Source organism: Bombina bombina, chromosome 4, assembly GCF_027579735.1.
Source record: "Bombina bombina isolate aBomBom1 chromosome 4, aBomBom1.pri, whole genome shotgun sequence".
In the NCBI taxonomy this organism is placed as follows: domain Eukaryota; kingdom Metazoa; phylum Chordata; class Amphibia; order Anura; family Bombinatoridae; genus Bombina; species Bombina bombina.
This window is the reverse complement of record NC_069502.1, coordinates 958,104,403-958,120,707: the sequence shown is the minus strand read 5'-3', so window position 1 is coordinate 958,120,707 and position 16,305 is coordinate 958,104,403. Positions and strand designations below refer to the sequence as shown.

The window sequence follows — 16,305 nt, the reverse complement described above, 5'->3', positions numbered from 1 at the left end:
TTACTAAAGTTGTGATATTTAAAAGGTTTAAACATAAAGTCAGAGTTGGACCCCTATTATACGTCCGATAAGGATTCTGCAAATGATTTGGGTCATACACAGGTATGCCTGCTCATTTGGTCACCTGCTGTGTCCTCATCTGGAGTGGCACAGAAGCACAATTGTGACTATATATTTAAATATTTTGTTGTAAGCCATACCTAGGTAGGCTCCGGAGACTTTTGAGGGCATATCATAAATTGTTTATCCTTTTTACATAGGTCTACCATATTTCATTCGGCAGCCAGAGAGCTTCAGTGTCATCAAAAATATGCCATTCAATCTCACCTGTGAAGCTGTTGGACCTCCAGAACCTGTAACCATTTTCTGGTTTCGGAATAGTAGAAAAGTTAATAACACTCCAGAGCTATCACCAGCTGTTCTGACAGTGCTGGGTAAGTACAGAACAATAAAAACATGAAACATAAAAATAGGAAAATGTAAGTTTAAAATTAAAGTTTAATGATTCAAATAAAGCTTACAAATTTAGAAAAAACAAACACTTTCCAATTCATTATCTTATCACATTTACCTCTTTCTGTTGGTATCCTTTGTTAACTCCTTACCATGTGGTAGGCCTAGTAACGTACACGCAGTGGCGTAGCGTGGGGGGGGCAACAGGGGCGGTTGCCCCGGGCGCATAATTCTGAGGGGCGCTTCTAGCCTCAACTTAGCAAAGGGAAGAAGGGAGGCTGAAAATTCTGACAGGCCATCAGCTCTGTTCTGCGACCCGTCAGGAATGTGGTGATGCCGCGACTAAGGTAAGGTGTCAGGACCAGACTTACTTATAGCCCTGTTTTTGCCTGATACTAGCAACACCCAAAATGCAGCTTAATTACGGTTCTATTATTACCCAACAAGTAAGTTCCCTTCCAACAAAGGACCCAGAGCCAGAATGCCATGCATTGCCTGGGGCACTTTTTAAGGATCTCTAAGCAGAGGTGGGGGGGAGGAATCCTTAAAAAGTGCAATAAATCTCTTTCAAACCCGTGGCACTGGTGGCAGCATGGCTGGGCTCTGCCTTTCTGTTAACCCCAGTTACCTAGTTAGTGGGATGGTGGGGTGATCAGAGACCATACTTTCATGTTTGACCGGATTCTGATTACAACTTACGCCATCTTGTCCTTGCACAAAAAAAAGTATATTTGTGACAGTTGACAAAAGTGAGACCTTGTTTCCTGTATTTGATTTTTCCCCTCCATGATGCTAGTAGTGTTGGCAATAATATCTGTAACAAAGTTGTACATATAATGCTGAAGACGTGCACACTGGTGAGCCTACCTCTACAATCTCATGCACAAAAGCTATGTTTTTAACAAAGTATATCAAGAAAAAGATGTAAATTTAATAATAGAAGTAAATTGCAAAACTGTCTAAAATGCACATTTTACTAGAATTATTTTTTCAAATTTTGACGTTCGTGTCCCTTAAAAGGATACTAAACCCAATTTTTGTTTCTTTCATAATTTAGATAGAGCATGTAATTTAAACAACTTTCTAATTTACTCCTATTATCAATTTTTCTTCGTTCTTTTGCTTTCTTTATTTGAAAAAGCAGGAATCTATGCAAAGGAGCAGGCCCATTTTTGGTTCAGTGCCCTGGATAGCACTTGCTGATTGGTGGCTACATTTAGCACCAGTCAGCAAGTGCAACCAGGGATAGGCAAGGTGTCCGTACACGGACTCTGGTGTCTGTACATGGACTCTGGTGTCCGTGACTGGCTCTTGCAGTGTCCGCCGCCCGTTTTGTGGCGGGGAGGGAGGAGTAGGACAGATGAATGCTGGTCCTGACTCCTCCATAACGTACCTGGCACCAAGTTTTGTGGGGCTGGGGCTACCCGTGTGACACAGCTCAGTAGCGGGAAAGTGAGTGAGAGAGAGAGAAGAAGCAAGCTGCCTGCAGTGCAGCCTGTGTTAATCACCCGTGAGTCGTGACCCGTACCAATTCCTTGATCTGTGTGGCTGCCTGGTGCTGGTGTCTGTGTGTAGAAGACCGCTGCCTACTCTGACAAACCTTACCTTACCAAGTATGTAACCAACTCTGATGATCAATGATCATGCGAGTAACATCAAGGTGGGTGTGCTTGGTCAGGAGTTGCAGAGCCCCCCAGCAGCCTCTTTAAACTGGCTGCTCTGACTCTCAATTATTCTGAGACACCAAGCAGGACAGAATTGTTACCAGCTGTCCTAGATCTATTCCCTGCAGAGAGCCTGTTTTAACCCTTTACTCTCCCCTGGGTGGTCTCAGCATGCAGACCCCCTGGCTGCTAAGACATTCACTGTGAGTCCCAGCACAAAGAGAACAGCAGGCTCTTTAAACTGGCTGCTCTGACTCCCATCATTCTCAGACGGTATCATGTGTCCCAGCAGCAGGAGCCTCCAAGATTCTATTTAAACAGGGTTCCCAGACTCCCCTAGGATTGGTGGAGTCTGGGACCCCCTGTTTTTTAAATTGAAATGTACCTTGGTGTCCTTCACTAAGGTCTGTACCTTGGAAAATGTCCGCCACAGCCTTGGTCCGTGCCTATCCCCGAGTGCAACCCAGGTGCTGAACCAAAAATGCCCCGGCTCCTTAGCTTAGATTCCTGCTTTTTCAAATAAACATAGCAATAGAAAGAAGAAAAATGTATAATACAAGCAAATTAGAAAGTTGCTTAAAATTGCATGCTCTGAATCATGAAAGAAAAAAATTGGGTTTAGTGTCCCTTTAAGGTCTTTTACAGAAATATGTACCAGTTGGTTTACATTGTTGCATAATGAAATACATGTACTAGTTACTTTATATCATGTATAGAATATGGCTATTGTTTTAATCCTCATTATGGCACATATTCCAATCCATCAGCAATACTGGTTTAAATAATTGTGATTTTTTTGCTTGGTTTGCTAACACTGTAGTATAAATGAGAACTCAAACTCTGAGGCATAAATTACGAGTGGAGCTCAAAATTACGCTTTCTCCAGCACAATATTTGTGCTCTACCCAGTAATACCAGGGCATGCAAATGTGTGCTGGTATTACAAGTTAGGCATTCACATTTGCATTGCCTGGAAGCTTCCTTAGGTTCCAATGGGAGCCTCGTTCTCATGCCGTGAGACAAGGAAAAGTACCTGCAGTTCAGGGGGTAATTTGCGCAGCATTGGGCAGCAAAATAAAAATATTTATGTACACATTAACACGTAAATATATATATGTATATAAACATTTACATATATATTTACAGTTAAAACACAGTCCCCATTCACCTCTATGTAAAGTTTTTTTCTAACTCTCACATCACCTTTCTTTAACCCCTTATAACTACTTCATTTTCCCTGATCTAGCTTCTACACTTTTGCCTTTCTTTTGGAGAGTCCACAATTTCATTCCAATTACTAGTGGGAATTCAACTCCTGGCCACCAGGAGGAAGCAAAGAGCACCACAGCAGAGCTGTTAAGTGTCACTTCCCTTACCCATAGCCCCCAGTCATTCTCTTTGCCTCTGTTACGAGAGGATGTGTGAAGATGGTGTCTGAAAATATTTAATCCTTTAATGGATACTTTTTCCTGCAAGTTTGGATTTGGGGCTATGCTGTGTCCATGTCAATCTCTTTAGTAAGAGTAATAGTGGCTTTTAGCAATTAGAAAGCAGCGAGGTAGTCCTTGCTTTATTTCTAACATCTATGCTACCCCTTCTATAGAAAGCCAGGGTTGTTTACTCTGTTCTTTCTCTGTCTACAGGTTCCTGACAGATGTGGTGTATCCGTCACACCTAAGAAGCTGCGTCTGCCCTACCCTACAGTTGGATCCACAGGTAAGTGCTTTTGCCTTCTAGGTATGGAGGGACAGCACTTAAGGAGTTTAATCCTCTGTGGCAAATAATGGGACATAATTTTTCTCCAGGGGCTGGAGTATCTTTATGGGCAGCTAGGACAGGGTACTGTATTGCTAGGGGATTTCCCTCTCTGAGTCAAATATCTCTAGGGATAATGTTATCCATGCCATGTCTCAGTTTTCCCCTCAAACGTTCCAGGCTGTAGCAGTTTCACAAACAGTACCCTGCGGTTCCTATCAAATCCCTCCTGGGGGTATTTATGTACCAGGAGACTTGGCTGCTCAGATAACCTCTGCGGTTTCTACTGCTTTATCAGTTTCCCCGGTATTGGGTAAGAGTAAGAGGAAATCTCAAAATATTTCTACCAATAAGGTTTTTAACTCTGCTAATACTGCGTTTGTCAGTCTCTCTCAATTGTCTGATGAAGATTCCTCTGAGGGAGAGATCTCAGATTCTGACTGTGTAGTTAAAGTTTATTTTAGATTTAAGCTAGAGCACCTTTGGTTACTGTTGCAGAAGGGTCTTGCTACTTTGGAAGACTCTGACTCTACTGTTGCTGATTCGCTAAGACGTCTAATAATTTTAATGGAGTGTTTGATGTTATTCCTTCATCTGTTGAGATTTTTTAAGTTCCACACCAGATGATGGAAATTATTTCTCAGGAGGTAAAAGAGGAATCCTTTTTTTCCCCCCCATTCCCTGTTCTTAAGAAAAAAAATTTCGGTGGCTGAAACTGTGAGCGACTTGTGGCGCGCTGTGCCTAAGGTAGAGGAAGCTATCTCTATTCTGACCAAGAAATCCACTATTCCTATTGAGGATAGTGCTTCTTTTAAGAATACCCTGAATAAGAAGCTAAGATCTTTCTTAAAACTGATGTACTTTCATCAGGACAATGACAAACTGTAGCGAATATTGCTACGGTTGCGGGGGCAACATCTTATTGATGTGATACCTTATCCGCCTTATTTTCTATAGAGGAAATCCAGGATAGGATCAAGGCTCTAAGCTGGCTAATACCTTTATCTGTGATACCAGCATGCTAGGGGTTAGACTGGGAGCCAAGTTCTCCAGCCTTGCAGTTCTAGCTCGCAGAGCTCTATAGTTAACATCTTGGTCGGCAGATGTAACTTCCAAATCAAGGTTCTATTTTTACTGTTTAATATATACGGGAGATTGTTATAAACATTATCTGCATGTGAATAATTCTAAATCTATGTTTAGGAATTTTATTTTTCATGGTTTATTTTTTTTCTCTATGCAGTAAACCATAGGATACAGATTGCTATAAGCATTCTATTTGCTTATTTTAATAATTTTCTGCTGTATGCAGATATATGCTTAATGTTAGATTTATGTCCTTCTCTTTCAATAGAAGGGACAAACAATTTGCATAAAGGACTATCTTCCCTGGGAGAGGAATAGGGTTAAGTATTCTATTTAAATCTTTTTGTGGTTCCCAAAAAAGAGGGAATTTTCAGTCCCATTTTAGACCTAAAGTGTCTCTACAAATTTGTCAAAGTTCCGGCCTTTAAAATGGAAACAATTTGTTCCATTCTGCCCGGAGGGTCAGTTCATGACTACCATAGATCTGAAGGACGTGTGTCTTCATGTTCCCATTCACAGGGATCATCTCCAGTTTTCTGTTTTACTTTTCTGGACAAACATTTCCAGTTTGTTGCTCTTTTCTTTGGTCTGACTACGGTTCCTCAAATCTTTACAAAGTTTCTAGGGGATCTCTTGACAGTGGTCAGATCTCTGGGAATAGCGGTGGCAGATTACCTAGACGTCATCTGGGTTAACACACCATCTTTTCAGCTAGCAAAATCTTTCTACGTTCCCACGGGTGGAAGGCGCATCTGGAATAGGGTTCCTAGTACTAGATACCAGGGTATATTTTTTGGGGAATAATTATAGATTCTCTACCTATGTAGATTTTTCTGACAAATGTCAGAAAATCCAACCTTCTTGTTTCTTGTCTTTCACTTCAGTCTTCTGTCCGTCCATCAGTGGCTCAGTACATGGAGATTTGATCTGATGGTTGCTTCCATGGGCATCATTACATTTGCTCGGTTCCATCTGAGACCTCTACAACTATGCATGCTCAGTCAGTGGAAACGAGACCACTCAGATCTCGCATAGAGGATAGCTCTGGAGTATCTAAAGAGATTTTCTTTCTTGGTGGTTTTCACAGGACTTTCTGAGTCCTTTCTTGGTGAAGGTGACCATGGACGCCAGCCTGTCAGGCTGGGGAAACAGTTTGGGACTCCTTAAAAAATCAGGGTCTTTGGACTTGAGAGGAGTCTTCTCTTCCCATAAGCATTACAGAATTGCGAGCAATCTTCATTGCATTCAGCCTGACCTCAACTAGTTTTGAGCTGGTTTATCAGATTCCAATCGGGTAACATTTCCTCTGTGGAATACATCTACCAGCAGGGAGGAATTTTGACTTCTTAAGCAATAAAGGAGGTAACCCGCATTATCCAGTGGGCGGAATCTCATGATTGTCTCCATTCTGCCATCCATATTCCAGGGGTGGATATCTGGAAAGTGAATTTCTGAGCAGACAGACTTTTCATCCCAGGGAGTGGGTTCTCCATCCGGAGGTATTCTCCATGATATCCCTCAAGTGGGGGGTCCGGAGTTGGATCTGATGGCGTTGTATCAAAAACCCCAAACTTCCAAAGTATGGGCCAAGATCTAGAGGTCCTCTAGCTGATCTGATCTATATGCTAGCAGTGCCTTGGATCTTCGGTTGAGCATTCCTGTTTTTTCCATTTGCTCTCCTTCCACGAGTCATTGCTCGTATCAATCTCTAGAGAGCGTCTGTAATTCTAATAGTTCCTGCATAGCCTCGCAGGATCTGGTTCTCGGATCTGGTGAAAATGTCATCTTTTCCACCTTGGAGGTTTCCTCTGAGGAAGGACCTTCTACTTCAGGGTTCCATCCTTCTCCCAAATCTGGATTCTCTGAAGCTGACGGTTTGGAGATTAGATGCCTAGTTTTGACTAGGCGTGGCCTTTCTGAAAAGGTCTTTGAGACTGTACTTCAGGCTCGTAAGCCGGTTGCTCGTAGGATTTACCATATGGTATGGTGTTTATACCTTTATTGGTGTGAATCGAAGGGTTTCTCTTGGAGCAGGGTAAGGGTACCCAGAATTTTGTCTTTCTTCAGGAGGAACTGGAGAAAAGTTTGTCCGTCAGCACTCTGAAGGGTTGGATTTCTGCACTGTCTATTCCTTTGTTCAGATCTGCCGGATGTTCACTCTTTGTTCAGGCCTTGGTCAGAATCAGGCCTGCATTTAATCCAGTTGCTCCTCCTTGGAGCCTTACTCTTGTTCTTGAAGTTTTTGCAGCAGGTTCTGTTTGAGCCAATGCTTTCGATTGATATCAAGTTGTTTTCTTGGAAAGTTTTGTTTTTTTCTGCTCGCCGAGCTTTCTGCTCTGCAGTGTGATTCCCTTACCTTTTTTTATTTTTCATGCGAATAGGGTCCTTCATACTAAGCTGAGATTTCTCCTAAGGTAGTGTCGGATCGCTATATCAATCAGGAAATTGTTTTTTCTTCCTTTTTTTGTCACTATCCTTCTTCTCCGTAGGAACGTCGGTTACATAACCTGGACGTTGTGCGTGCTCTAAAATTTTTTCTTCCAAGCAACTAAGATTTTAGGCAATCTTCTGCTTTGTTTCGTTGTTGTCTCTAGTAGAGTAAGGGTCAGAAGGCCTCTTCTACTTTTTTTCTTTTAATCCAAAAGGTTATTCATCCTTAAAGGGACACTGAACCCACATTTTTTTCATTTGTGATTCAGATAGAGCATGCAATTTTAAGCAACTTTCTAATTTACTCCTATTATCATTTTTTTTCATTCTCTTGGTATCTTTATTTGAAATGCAAGAATGTAAGTTTAGATGCCGGCCCATTTTTGGTGAACAACCTGGGTTGTTCTTGCTGATTGGTGGATAAATTCATCCACCAATAAAAAGTGCTGTTCACAGTTCTGAACCAAAAAAAAGCTTAGATGCCTTCTTTTTCAAATAAAGATAGCAAGAGAATGAAGAAAAATTGATAATAGGAGTAAATTAAAAAGTTGCTTAAAATTGCATGCTCTATCTGAATCACGAAAGAAAAAAATTTGGGTTCAGTATCCCTTTAAATATAGATTATTTTTTAATTATATAGCAAGATGCTGTAATGTTTGTTTTTGGTAAATTAATTTCATTAATCCATTCACAATGTCATGCTCTCCCAGAGGTTTCTGTCAGATTATTTTGGACAATTTTTCTATCTTGAAGCTTTTATTGGTTTTGTAGTTCTCAAAACTGTAAATTTGTGTCTGCAGAAATAACATGCCCCTTCTTCACAGCAAAATGTTATAAAATGAACATACATAGTTGATAAATAGACCCTAAAGGGACATAATCATGAAAGATAACTTTTGGGTTTCAGAGAGAAAATATACTTTTCAGATTAACTTCTATTATCAAATTTGCTTCATACCCTTTTGATCCTTTGTTGAAGGAGAGCAATGCTCTACTGGGGCCTAGCTGAATACAGTGACAAGCAGCTAGCTCACATTAGTGCATTGCTTCTGGGCCTAGCTGTGCAGGCTTTTTCAACAATGGATACCAAAAGAACAAAGCAAATTATTTAAAAAAAAAAGTCAAATGGAAAATTGTTAAAAATTGCATATTATTTCTTAATCATAAAAGTCTAATTTTGACTTTAAAGCCCCTTTAATGTGTGAGGATTAGAGTAATAGTAGGAGAGAAGTAGGGCAGTAGTTAGAAGGGAAAGGTATTGAGGAGGACAGGTGGTGAGGTGAGAGGAATATATAAGGGCAAAAATATAATTTTCAGTAACAGGCAAAATATCTGAATTTGTGGTTTTTGGACATTTGTGAACAGTTGGAGGGTTTGGAGACTGGTAGTATGTTGAGATTATTTAATTTCTGATAGAATCAGTTGCGTTGTTGAACTGGCTGGCAAAATCTTGAGCTAAGAGAGAAGTGGTAATAGTAGGTGGGGGTGGGCGGAGATGGGTATGGAAAATGAAGAACAGATGTTTTGGGTTTGAAGAAAAAGAAAGATTAGAGATAAGAAGTAATCCTGCTTAGACAGTTAAGGGCAGAATAGTAGGAGTTTAAGATAAACTTGTAGTGAAGGAAGTCAGCTGAACAGTGAAGTCAGACTTTCTCCAATGTCGCTCAGCGGTGCGGGCACATCTGTAGCATGTCTGAGGAATATGTCAGGGCTAAGGATGAATGCATGATTTCTGAGCTATAGTAGAAAGGGCCAAATTGTCAAGGACTGATGTAAGTGTTGTAGTGACAGATTGGTGAGGGCAGGAAAGGGAATAAAGCAAAGGTTTGAGAGATGTTGCATTTCTAGTGATGTAATGCTTCTGTGGAGTTTGATCTGAGGTTTAGATGGAGGAAGATTAGTATATAGTGCTGTGATGCTGCAAGTGAGGAGGTGATGGTCAGAAAAAGGAAAAGGGGAATTTGTGAAGTGTGAGACAGTGCATCGACAGCGGAAAATCAGATCAAGGCGGTGCCCATCCTTGCGAGTGAAAGAGTTGGTCCATTGTGAAAGACCATAAGAGGAAGTGAGTTGAAGTTTTTTTGCTACAGGGGCAGGGTCAGTTGTCAGCAGGGTGATGGAAGTCCCCAAGAATAAGTGCAGGAGTGTGTGAGGAGAGAAAATATGGTACACAGGCAGCAAAATGATCAAGTGATTAAATTGGGGAGCCAGGATGCGATATAAAACTGCAAGGTGTAACGTGGGAGTATCGAGGGAAGAAAATGTGAGGGAGGAAATAGGTTGTATTTGTTAAAAGTTGCAGGAAGAGGAAAGTAAAATACCTACACAAAACATCCTTGTCTCTTTTCAAGCCTATGGGCATGGTTGAAGTAGAGACCCCTGTGTATGTATTGGGTACTTGTAAAGTGCGGCTAATCACCTGTTGGGGTCTCAATGTGTGACAATACAGCAGGGGAGGCGATGTCTGAGGGAGAGAGGCAGGTATCTGTGAGACCCAGATGTTTGAGTAAATGGGTGATGAAGAGGTCACGGATAGAAGTGAGCTAATTGCAAACAGAGCCGAGAGTTCCAGAGTAGATACACAAGAATTTGTAGTAATGTTTCCACAACTCTATGGAAAGGCAAACATGGGCAAACTAGATCAGGAAGTTGTGGGGGTTCAGGAGAGAGAGCAGAAGCAGCTAGTATACACAAGAGGGATAGTGACATAAGATAAGATACAGATTTGCAGTATTGAGAGTGTCTTTGGGATGCGTTGCAAGTGGTGGGAAGAGAGTTTAGAATATGTGAGAGAAAAAGTGAGGTGCAGATAAAAAAGAAGGACCAATGAATGTTTCAGGTAGTAAGGGGGAAGGAGGAAATAAATTATCTAGTTTGTTGTAGAGACAAGAGGTAGCAAAAAGAAAAAAAAAAGGAACATGAAGATTTGGAACATTTTTACAAAAGGGATTCAGTGAAACACATGAAACAACAATTGTACAGCACCTACCTGGTGTCTTGTCCTCTGTTCACTTCTTCAATTCTTGTTTAATTATTTTCCCTAATTCTTATGCCTCACTTATAAAATGCTCAATTAATAAATGCAAGCATATAATATTATGATAGTGCTAACTTCCCTTTCTCCCTTGCAATGCTAACCTTCTGTAATGCATTCCCCAAACAAGTGTTACATTTATAGGTCAGTAAGCTGGATCCACTAAATTAGTTAATGACAGGATAACAGACAGTCAAAAATGCCAACTGGGGAAGTTTGATTCAGGCCAGGTCAGAGTGAGAATAGAATTTGGAGGAGGTTAAAGTTATGTCATTATTCAACTTATACTTTTAGGAATTATAGAAAGTATTGACAAAGCAAACACATCCTATGGCTATTGACAAGATATTAAAATGTATCATCACAGTAAATACAGGATTTATTTAACAGCCTCATTATGGATACCTTTTTATTATCATTATGGATTTGAACCATCAGGTACACAGAGCAGAATAGCACCAGAAAACAGTGAGTTTTGCAGGATATGGTACAGAAATTCAAATTAGATATTTGTAACTTTAGGTTTTTTAATATGATAAAGGGACAGGATTTTTAATGTTAAAAAGATAGATGATCCCTTTATTACCCATTCCCCAGTTTTGCATAAACAACACTGTTATATTAATGCACCTTTTTCCTCTGTGATTTCCTTGTATCTAAGCCTCTGCAGGCTGCCCCCTTATTTCAGTTCTTTTGACAGACTTGCATGTTAACCAATCAGTGCTGACTCATAAATAACTCCACGGGAGTGAGTATATTATTATCTATATGGTACACATCAATTAGTGTTGTCCTTCAAGGGCTCCTACCTAGGTCAACAAAAAATACCAGAAGAACAAAGCAAATTTTAATGATAAAAGTATATTGTATAGTTATTTAAAATTGCCCTGACGGAATCATGAAAGTTTAATTTTGACTAGATGGTCCCTTTAATACAATCCTATAACACGTAGCTTCCTTAAACAAACATTTTACTTTTGGACCTTATGGTTCAAATCCATAATGATAAAAAAGGTATCCATAATGAGAAAGTATAAACCATGTCTAAGCAGGCCACTGCTTGTAAAATAGAGTCTAACAAAAAAGTAGTCACAGAAAGAAGCATCTCAACACTTTTGTCAGCTGACATTTTACTGCAGGCTGTAGTTATATATTTATATTGAGTGGCTTTGAGTACTTGATTATTAAACTGATATAAAACCCAAATTTCTCTTGCAAGGTGTATCCAGTCCACGGATTCATCCTTTACTTGTGGGATATTCTCATTCCCTACAGGAAGTAGCAAAGAGAGCACACAGCAAAGCTGTCCATATAGCTCCCCCTCTAGCTCCACCCCCCAGTCATTCTAGGGTCTCTCTCGGGAGTGTAAAGTGAATGTGGTGTTAGAATTGTAGTTTTATTATCTTCAATCAAAAGTTTGTTATTTTAAATGGTACCGGTTTGTACTATTTACTCTCTAGCAGAAAAGTGATGAAGATTTCTGCTGAGAGGAAAATGATTTTAGCATGTTGTAACTAAAATCCACTGCTGTTCCCACACAGGACTGAGGAGTACCAGAAAACTTCAGTTGGGGGGAACAGTTTGCAGGGTGATATGCAATAAGGTATGTTCAGTCATTTATTTCTAGACAAGACGGAGATAATGCTAGAAGACTGACAAGATCCCCATGAGGGGAGGGTAAGCTATGTTCACAGACTTAGTAAGGAATTGAATGCTTACATAATAGGGCTAATTATGCTGGTTGACACTTATTCAGGGCAATCGATTGTTTGGCTAAGGAAAAATCGTTTTGCAAGACACTTTGAAAGCCCTTTTGGGTTTTTTTTTTCTGGGGTTATTACCACATGGCTGTTTTTTAGTCACTTAGGAGTGATTTACTAGGCCTCACAGCTCCGGAGAAGAGTGGGAGGGGCCTAATTGCCTCAGATGCACAGTTAGAATTGCAGAGAAGTTCATGCTGTTTCACATGGAGGGTCCTGCTGATGTTTGAGGCCCTAAAAGAAGCTATATTCCCCCAAATCTGATCCCTAAGGGAAGGTAGGGCCACAGCAAGGCTGTGGCAAGGTGCTGTAGTGATTTAACCAGGTGTTGGCTTTAGGCTGCTCCGGTTTGGGCATTAAGGGGTTAATCGTTTTGAAACTTGGGGTGCAATCATATTAAGGCTTTAGCTACATACTGTGAAAATTTCAGAAAGATTGCTGCATTTTTCACCGTTTTGTAAAATTGTGTGCTCTTTTTATCTCTTAAAGGCACAGTAACATTTTTTTCAAATTGTGTTTTTTATTTGATTAAAGTGATTCCAAGCCTGTTTGTGTACTCTACTAGTCTGTTATACATGTCTGACACTAAGGAAAATCCTTGTTCAATGTGTTTAGAAGCCATGGTGGAACCCCCTCTCAGAATGTGTCCCACTTGTACTGATATGTCTATACACTTTAAAGATCATATTGTTGCACTTAAGAATGTGGCCCAAGATGATTCTCAGACTGAAGGTAACGAGGGTAGCCTGTCTGCCTCTCCCCAAGTGTCACAACCAGTTACGCCAGCGCAAGCGACGCCTAGTACCTCTAGTGCGTCTAACCCTTTTACATTACAAGACTTAGCGGCAGTCATGGATAATTCTATTACAGCCTTCTTATCTAAACTGCCCGTGTTACCTGCAAAGCGTGATAGCTCCGTTTTAAGAACAGATTATGAGCATTCTGACGCTTTGGTAGCCGTATCCGATATACCCTCACAACGCTCTGAAGTGGGAGCGAGGGATTTGATGTCTGAGGGAGAAGTCTCTGATTCAGGAAGGGTTCCTCCCCAGACAGATTCAGATACATTGGTTTTTAAATTTAAACTAGAACACCTGCGTGTTTTACTTAGGGAGGTATTAGCTACTCTGGATGACTGTGACCCTTTGGTGATCCCAGAGAAATTGTGTAAAATGGACAAGTACCTAGAGGTCCCTGTTTACACGGATGCGTTTCCGGTCCCTAAGAGGATTGCGGATATCGTTACTAGGGAGTGGGATAGGCCAGGTGTCCCTTTTGTCCCCCCTCCTGTTTTTAAGAAAATGTTCCCCATATCTGACCCCATGCGGGACTCGTGGCAGACGGTCCCTAAGGTGGAGGGGGCTGTTTCTACACTAGCTAAACGCACAACCATACCAATTGAAGACAGTTGTGCTTTTAAAGACCCTATGGATAAAAAATTAGAGGGTTTACTTAAGAAAATTTTTGTTCAACAAGGTTTTCTTCTCCAACCTATTGCCTGCATTATTCCTGTAACTACTGCAGCTGCTTTCTGGTTTGAGGCGCTGGAAGACTCGCTCCAGACGGAGACCTCATATGTGGAAATTATGGATAGAATTAAGGCTCTAAAGCTAGCTAATTCTTTTATCACTGATGCCGCTTTCCAAATAGCTAAGTTAGCGGCGAAAAATTCAGGTTTCGCCATTTTGGCGTGCAGGGCGCTATGGCTAAAGTCCTGGTCGGCCGATGTGTCATCTAAATCCAAGCTTTTGAACATTCCTTTCAAAGGGAAGACCCTATTCGGGCCTGAATTGAAAGAGATTATTTCAGATATCACCGGGGGAAAAGGCCATGCTCTCCCTCAGGACAAAGCCTTTAAAACAAAGAACAAAGCTCATTTTCGTTCCTTTCGCAATTTCAGGAACGGCCCCGCTTCATCCTCTCCGGCTGCAAAGCAAGAGGGTAACGCTTCACAGCCCAAGGCAAATTGGAAACCTTACCAGGGCTGGAATAAGGGTAAACAGGCAAAAAAGCCTGCAGCTGCCACCAAGACAGCATGAAGGGGTAGCCCCCGATCCGGGACCGGATCTAGTAGGGGGCAGACTCTCTCTCTTCGCTCAGGCCTGGGCAAGAGATGTACACGATCCTTGGGCATTAGAGATTGTAGCCCAGGGATACCTTCTAGAATTTAAGGACTCTCCTCCAAGGGGAAGGTTCCACATTTCTCGTCTGTCTACAGATCAGACAAAGAAAGAGGTGTTTTTACGCTGTGTAGAAGATCTACTTACAATGGGAGCGATCCACCCAGTTCCAATTGCAGAACAAGGACTGGGGTTTTTCTCAAACCTGTTTGTGGTTCCCAAAAAAAGAAGGAACTTTCAGACCAATCCTGGATCTCAAAATTCTAAACAAATTCCTCAGAGTCCCATCATTCAAGATGGAGACCATTCGGACAATCTTACCAATGATCCAGGAGGGTCAATATATGACTACCGTGGATCTAAAGGATGCGTATCTGCACATTCCTATCCACAAAGATCATCACCAGTTTCTCAGGTTCGCCTTTCTGGACAAGCATTTTCAATTTGTGGCTCTTCCTTTCGGGTTGGCCACTGCTCCCAGAATTTTCACAAAGGTGCTGGGGTCCCTCCTGGCGGTTCTAAGACCGCGGGGCATAGCAGTGGCGCCTTACCTAGACGACATCTTAATTCAGGCGTCAACTTTCCAAAGAACAAAGTCTCACACGGAGATTGTATTGGCCTTTCTGAGGTCTCACGGGTGGAAGGCGAACATCAAAAAGAGTTCTCTCTCCCCCCTCACAAGAGTTCCATTCCTAGGAACCCTGATAGACTCGGTAGAAATGAAAATATTTCTGACGGAGGTCAGAAAGCTAAAACTCTTAACTACTTGCCGAGCTCTTTATTCCATTCCTCGGCCATCTGTGACTCAGTGCATGGAGACAATCGGACTAATGGTTGTGGCAATGGACATAGTCCCTTTTGCTCGGATACACCTCAGACCACTGCAACTATGCATGCTCAAACAGTGGAATGGGGATTATGCAGATTTGTCTCCTCAAATTCAGTTGGACCAGGAGACCAGAGATTCTCTTCTCTGGTGGTTGTCTCAGGATCACCTGTCTCAAGGAATATGTTCCGCAGGCCAGAGTGGATCATCGTAACGACCGACGCCAGTCTGTTAGGCTGGGATGCGTTCTGGGACTCCCTGAAAGCTCAGGGCTTATGGTCTAGGGAAGAAACTCTTCTCCCGATAAACATTCTGGAACTGAGGGCGATATTCAACGCTCTTCAGGCATGGCCTCAACTAGCGGCGGCCAAATTCATCAGATTTCAGTCGGACAACATCACGACTGTAGCTTACGTCAATCATCAGGGGGGAACAAAGAGTTCCCTAGCGATGACGGAAGTAACCAAAATAATCAGGTGGGCGGAGGATCTCTCCTGCCATCTCTCAGCAATTCACATCCCAGGAGTAGACAACTGGGAGGCGGATTTTCTAAGTTGTCAGACTTTTCACCCGGGGGAGTGGGAACTCCACCCGGAGGTATTTGCCCAGCTGACTCAGCTATGGGGCACCCCAGAGTTGGATCTGATGGCGTCCCGTCAGAACACCAAACTTCCTCTCTACGGGTCCAGGTCCCGGGATCCCAAGGCGGTATTGATAGATGCTCTAGCAGCGCCTTGGTCCTTCAATCTGCCTTGTGTTTTTCCACCGTTTCCTCTCCTCCCGCGTCTGGTTGCCAGAATCAAGCAGGAGAAGGCTTCGGTGATTCTGATAGCGCCTGCGTGGCCACGCAGGACTTGGTATGCAGACCTAGTGGACATGTAATCTGTCCCACCATGGACACTGCCAATGAGGCAGGATCTTCTAATACAGGGTCCGTTCAAGCATCCAAATTTAGTTTCTCTATGTCTGACTGCTTGGAGATTGAACGCTTAATTCTATCAAAGCGTGGGTTCTCTGAGTCAGTTATAGATACTCTGATTCAGGCTAGAAAGCCTGTCACCAGGAAAATCTACCATAAGATATGGCAGAAATATCTTTGTTGGTGTGAATCCAAGGGTTACTCATGGAGTAAGATTAGGATTCCCAGGATATTGTCCTTTCTCCAAGAAGGACTGGA

The 16,305-nt window shown here is 41.9% G+C and overlaps 1 protein-coding gene across 1 annotated transcript in view; it reads left to right on the top strand.

Moving 5' to 3' along the window:
* MERTK (MER proto-oncogene, tyrosine kinase) overlaps positions 1-16,305 on the top strand; it is a 355,152-nt gene that overhangs the window by 45,146 nt on the left and 293,701 nt on the right. The window contains exon 4 of the mRNA XM_053711970.1: positions 261-434. Within this exon, the coding sequence (XP_053567945.1) occupies positions 261-434 (174 nt within the window). The remainder of the gene's footprint in view (positions 1-260; positions 435-16,305) is intronic.